This window comes from Trachymyrmex cornetzi, unplaced genomic scaffold (genome assembly GCF_001594075.2).
Source record: "Trachymyrmex cornetzi isolate Tcor2-1 unplaced genomic scaffold, Tcor1.1 scaffold1354, whole genome shotgun sequence".
NCBI lineage: Eukaryota > Metazoa > Arthropoda > Insecta > Hymenoptera > Formicidae > Trachymyrmex > Trachymyrmex cornetzi.
Genome location: NW_017295933.1, coordinates 143,986 through 150,671, shown reverse-complemented (window position 1 = coordinate 150,671; position 6,686 = coordinate 143,986). Strand labels below are relative to the sequence as shown.

Genomic DNA, 6,686 nt, shown 5'->3' with positions numbered 1-6,686 from the left:
TTGTTTGCTTCCATACTTTTTCCCCACCCTGTATATATATATATATATGTATATATACACATACACATAAAGTTAATACGAGATTAATGCAGTTCTCATTCCTTATACGTTTATAAATAATTTAATTTTTTTTATTAGATTATTTTATTAAATTAAATTAAATAAACACTAAAATCTTTACCTTTGCATCTGACTTAGTATAATACTCGATGAAAGCGAATCCTCTATGCTTCTCAGTGCCGACCAGTTTTTTCGGTAGTCGTACGGCCTTCAACTCACCATATGATCTATAAAATTATAATTAATTAATTATTACATCGCGCAATTATTACAAAGATATTATATACATATATGTGCGTGCGTGCGTGCGTGCGTGCGTGTGTGCACATACTTGAACAATTCTGTCACTTCTTGGACAGTTGCTTGGAAGGGTATATTTCGTACTAAAATTTTAGTGCCAGTCTGTTCGGTGATCTTAGATTTCTTTCTTGCTATCTTGACATCAGATCTAAAATGTCTCGCGGTTATTAAAAATTCTCAATTTTTCAATAAGATAGAAATAACTTACATTAGTGTTCTTTCAGATCGTTTCAATTCTAAGCTCTTCCCATCAAGTACTGACATCTGTAACGTTTTTAACGCACGATCTGCGTCAAATTTTCTTTTGTATCTTACAAATCCGTATCCCATAGATAATTTTTTAGCAGGATTTTCTGGATCCATTTTAGTAGCTATTGTGACGTAATGAAGAGGACCACATTTGCCGAAGTACTACAAACGTAAAATTATATTATTACAAAAAAAAATTGATATCGTTTTTAACTACTTACATCTTTCAATTGTTCTTCCGTAGTTGAGAAATTAATATTTTTTACAAAAAGTGTTGTATCTAATTCGGGCGGCTCGTTATCTTCTTCTTTACGCGTATTATTCTTATTTTCTTTAAATTCTTTTATCGTTACTTCATCTTTAACTTCTTTCAGATCTGTTGATTTTTTAGTGATATTATTTTCAATTATGTTATTTTTAGATGCAGGTGTGGTAAAACTGTTATCTGGCGCCCACTCTAGATACAATGGTAGATGCTTATATTTTGTATAAGCTAATGCGCGGAAAGCCTTGCGTGCTTCGAACGGCTCCAAAAATTCAACCAGCGCTGTTATACCCGCCGGTGGCAATATAATACGCGCAAGTTCTCCATGTTTGGCAAACATTTCTTGTAGTTCATTTGGTTTTGTTTCAGCCGGCAAATTTTTTACCAAGATTATGGTACTGGATCTCTTCTTTGGTGCTTCATTAAAAGCATCCAAACATACGCCGTTTTCATCCAAGAAAATTTTTGTATCTTGAACCAATTGCGTTTCTCCTAATGCTAGTTTTACCGCGGCGCTCATTCCATTCGATTCATCTTCCAATAACTTCTCCTTTGTGGTGTTGTAACGACTGACGATAGCATTTGCCACAGCGTTCTGTCCAAGAAATAGTGTATTCCAATTATGTGACGAACTCGCAGTTGCCTTAGTCTGCAATTCTTTCTTTTGTTTATAAGTTAAATTTTCAGTATCGATATCCTCTAAGGAAGTTTTTGTCTTTCCAGGAAGAATATGTAACATTCTACCATCTAATATAGAACCGTCCAACTCGCTATAAGCTTTTACAGCATGTTCTGGCATCAGAAACGTTATTGTGCCAAACCCTTTTGGTTTCCTAGTTATTCTATCTACAGGTAAATCCACTTCAGACAGAGGACCATATTTTTCAAATAGTTTTCTGACGTTATCCTCTGTAGTTGTATACGTTAGATTTCTGATAAATATTCTTCCAGATTCTGCTATACTTTCTTCGTTTTTTAAAGCTTCTTCTTGTTTCTTCCATTTAATATTAGTCTGATTACACGAGTCCTTATTAGATTCAACTTCCTCTTTTCGCTCATATTTGGATACAAATATTTGTTTCCCTTCTATATAAATAAAAAATATACTTAAAAATATGCAAAATATTGTATTTTACTTTAAATTACATTTAGTTTTGTTTTACCTAGAAAACTCTTATTTTTCATAAGAGCTTTCTTCATAGCTTGCTCTGTTTTGAATCCCACATAAGCTATACCTTTAATTTTGGGGGGGATTCGTATAGATTTCGGTTTTATAGGACGAAAAAATTGTTTAATATGCTTTTTCATGTGTATGTATGCAAGTCCTCGTATTTTTACAGTATATAATGTTAATGGACCATGCTTTGACATATTTTTTGTCAGAGATTTTATTCCACTCTGACGTAACCAATCAGGTTCGTCTTTTCCACTTGAGAGTGTCACTTTTTCTAAAATAAAATACATAAATATATTTTCTCCAGTTATTTTCTTACTCTACAAGAGATACAAATTGCAATATTCAAATAAAATAAAATTTATTTTTAAAAATAATATATTAGTCAACAGAATTCCTAGAATATGAATTCTTCTACAGAATATTGTGTTTACAATAAACGTTAAATTCAGTTTAAATTTTATAGTTTTAAATAGATTTTATAAATATAAAATATGTTGAGTAAAAAATATATTACTTTATTACACAAAATAGTACTTAAAAAAAGTTGCTTAATAATATATAATTCAAGAAAAACAAAAAAAAATACCTCTTCCTTTTTCTCACCTGTCTTTAGACTAGTTTCTTCAGACTCATCATGTTTTTCATCTTCGGATTCATCACTAGATTTTTCAACTTCGTCTTTTGGCACACCAATATCATTTTTCCAAACTGTTTTTGCATCTTTACCAGTATGTGTTTCAAGAAATTCCATAAATAAAGGATCATCCTTATGCTAAATTTAACATAATAATTTTAACAATTTTCTTTTAATTAATAGAAACAAAGTATATATTATATAATATATATATATATATAAAGAGATATAAATAATTTATTAACTAATAAAACAAGAAAAAATGTTAATGTACCTTTTCGAGTGCTTTTTTAAGTTCATCATTTTCTTTTTTGTCTGCCCTTTTCTTTTTCTTCTTTTTGTCACTTTTATTCCCAGCTTTCTCTGTATTTTCTGTCAAATCTATTGGTTTCACCTTTGACTTTGCATTAGATGTTTCAGTAACATTATTATGAGAACTGTCACTTGCATATTTGCTCCATGATTTTGGTTTTAAAGGATCACCTAAAATATCGTACAAACAAAATACAATCATATATCAAAACTATTAAATTATTATAATAAAATAATTATAAATAATTATACTTACCTAAATTTGCACACTGTTCAACATATATTTTAGAAGTATCAATAAATGTTTGATCAAAATAGGATTGTGCCAATTTTGCTTGTTCCTCCGATTTGTAACCAATGAATGCAAATCGCCGAAATTTACCATCCTTCGTGTACTTCAATTGGACATCAGTCACCACACCTTTTTGACTAAATAATTCTTTCAATTTGATGTCCGTAACCTAGGTAGAATGAAATATTTACATATAATATAAATGTGTGTGTCACAAAGTGTTAACTCAGTAAATGTATCATTGACTAGTATATACATTTGCTAAAGTTAACACTTTGACTAATATATATACATATAATGTATAATAACAATTATTTATATATTGTATGACATTAAATAAAAAAAATCACATGTGATTTCACATACACTTTTTGGCAAATTTTTCACTATTAAACGAGACATTTTATCTCATTGAAAACTATCCGTATTTAGAAATAAACGATTTTATTTCTTCTTCTTCTTCTTTTGGTTTCCCCTTGATTGATTTTCCGACTCAAAAAATGATTTTATTTATATTCAAAAATAGAAATTGTGTATCCAGATACATGTGCAATTTCAAGATATAGGATTACTAGAGACCTATATACATGGTCTGTTTTTTGTTCCTGCACTAAATTATTCTAGAACTCTCTTTCTCACTTTAAACAAATATCAAACGTATATCTATCTCATTTTTAGTTCCAAAAGTGTACACTAGTTCAGCCACAGAAAACAGAACTATAGAGAGAAACGACATTGATGTCCGAGTTTCTGATTGGTAGTTTGATATGTATTCTGATTGGGTATCCCCTCCTAAGAAGCAGCCATATTGTGACCGCTGTTGATTAAATAGGGTGGCATCCAATTGGACACGACTCAATTGGACACGAGCCACTCACAGCGTTTGAGACTACAAAGCTCCTAAGCACCGGTCGCTGTGAATGGATGCATTCAGCAGAAAAGAGCGCTACGGAACTATCCGCTGAATGGCGCACTTTTCGCATCACTCTCTCAACATGTGTGGGAGCGGACGCCATCTTATTGAGCGGAATTATTTGTTGCTACTTCGATGGAACTCATCGCTACTTATCACATGTATATCACATATACATACATACCTCAAAAATAATTCGAGACATTCTAAAATGTTCTTTAAATTGAATATCCGTATAGGACGGAATAGTTATTTCAAAATATTCTTCATTTCGCGATTTTTTTTCCTGACGTAGTCTACCTAGCAATATTTCGATTTCTGGCAATGGTACAACAAGACCGAGAATATTATTCATTATATTTATGTCAAGTCCATCATCGATCATAAATTGAAAAATTACGTTATTCATTATTAATTTTTTTGATAATTAATATTAACAAATCAATGCAGGGGTTACAAACTCCTATTGTTCTCGAGGTACCACGGTTTGCAGCGCCCTCACTGAGTGACAGGGCTCATGGATGAGAACTAACCTTTCTAGTGTGTAAGCGAGTGAGTGAGAGAGCGACTGTGCGAGTGAGATAGATTAACGTCTGTACATATGAACATGCATGTCCGTGAGACCTGTCACTCAGTGAGGGCGCTGCAAACCGTGGTACATCGAGAACAATAGGAGTTTGTAACCCCTGAATCAATGCACCCAATGTTAAATACGTTTTCACGATTTTTGTAAACATAAGTAGGTACTATCCAGACGAAAGTAGGTAGGGTTACGTTAGGTTACGTTGTAGCAGAGCATTCAAAGAATTAAAGCGCTCCCTCTGTGAGCGATCTAGTAGCGCTCTTTTCTGCTGAATGCACCCATTGATAGTGTCCAATCTAACCATGGTCAATCGGGATCACCCCCAATTAAGCAGCCGCCATTTTGGGTGGGTTAAATATTTGAGCGAATCAAAAGTGTTCGTGCACGCGTTGCGATCGATGTATCGATCGATGTACTATCGATGTATGGAAATCTATATGGACATGAATGGTATATAAATAAAAATAATATCACTTTAGTTTCAGGGCCTGCGCACAATAGAGGAACAAGAATTAGATATTAAGATTTCAACCTATCAGAAACCGCGTATTCTGATGTAATCAGTTTCTGATAGGTTGAAATCTTAATATCTAATTCCTGTTCTTCTATTGTGCTCAGGCCCTTATTAGTACATTCAATAAAATAACTTTAATAACACTTCATATCCTACATCATTAATACATATGCAGGAATTGATATATCTAAAGGTAAATTTTCACGAGCTGCTCTAACCGGCTATTTTAGCGACAAAAAGGATCACGTGATCATAATGGACATTTGATATTCGTCAATTTTGACCGCGTGATTCTTTTTGTCGCTGAAACAGCCGGTTTGAGCTGCCCGTGAAAATTTACCTTAATACAAACATTTTTACCTATGAAATAAAAGGCCCTTTTTATTTCTGTGCCTATACCCAGGCATACAGCACTTCATGTTGATGCTTTGTAGATAGTCATGCGATTTTATAATCCTTCAAATATAACCTCACACACAATAATCTTGCTGACATATGTATCTTACTTCTTCTTCGCGTGAGAATGGCCCTGACTCTAAAGGCTCGTCTACAACACACGGAGTAAGAAGTAAGAGTAAGAAATTGACCAATCACAGTCGATTATTCTTCTCACATTCGACTGTGATTGGTCAATTTCTTACTCTTACTTCTTACTCCGTGTATTGTAGACGACGCCTGACACAGAGTCGATACGGCCAGAATCAAAAATACCGCTTATACGGTGAGTAGAGTCCTAGATTTATCAGAGAGGCGCAACCGGCTTAAGTCAATTACTACGGGTGCGTTCCGTTTCTCGCATGATGCGCATAATGCATCGTTTATCCTTGTTGCTCACCAAATGTTACACAAGAGGCCTGCTCTTTTTGGCTGAACTTTTGCACCGGTTCATCTTTCTTCCTCTTCTTTCCTCCTGAAGAGAAAAGGAAGAAAGATGAACTGGTGCAAAAGTTCAGCCAAAAAGAACAGACCTAAGGACAATGGATGCATCATGCACATCATGCACGATACGAAACGCACCTTAGGGTGGAGTCCCATGAAGCGTATTTGCCGCGTATCGCGTAACCGCGTAACCAATCAATAATCAGTAAAACGCGAAACCACAACAGCGGATCGCTTCTGATTGGTTACGCGGTTACGCGATACGCGGTAAATACACCTCATGGGACTCCAGCCTTACGTTTACACGGTACGCTTTACGCCGAAGTTATAACATCGATGTTATGAAACTGGCCAGTCACAGTCATTCCATTCTTCAGAGGAATAGCTATGATTGGCCAGTTTCATAACATCGATGTTACAACTTCGGCATAAAGCGTGACGTGTAAATGTAGTAATTGTCACTTAACCATATTTTCTATAACCTCTGTTACATGGCTTGCTTTACGTC

At 34.1% G+C, this 6,686-nt stretch overlaps 1 protein-coding gene across 1 annotated transcript in view; it reads right to left on the bottom strand.

The window, feature by feature from the left end:
• LOC108770826 (probable RNA-binding protein 19) overlaps positions 1 to 3,843 on the bottom strand; it is a 4,527-nt gene extending 684 nt beyond the window's left edge. Inside the window, exons 1-9 of the mRNA XM_018522551.1 lie at positions 3,656 to 3,843; positions 3,254 to 3,458; positions 2,960 to 3,168; positions 2,655 to 2,823; positions 2,038 to 2,322; positions 831 to 1,960; positions 569 to 771; positions 392 to 508; positions 182 to 287 (exon numbers count right to left, since the gene is read on the bottom strand). Of these exons, the coding sequence (XP_018378053.1) occupies positions 182 to 287; positions 392 to 508; positions 569 to 771; positions 831 to 1,960; positions 2,038 to 2,322; positions 2,655 to 2,823; positions 2,960 to 3,168; positions 3,254 to 3,458; positions 3,656 to 3,691 (2,460 nt within the window). The 5' untranslated portion in view covers positions 3,692 to 3,843. The remainder of the gene's footprint in view (positions 1 to 181; positions 288 to 391; positions 509 to 568; positions 772 to 830; positions 1,961 to 2,037; positions 2,323 to 2,654; positions 2,824 to 2,959; positions 3,169 to 3,253; positions 3,459 to 3,655) is intronic.
• Between the last annotated feature and the right edge of the window lie 2,843 nt (positions 3,844 to 6,686).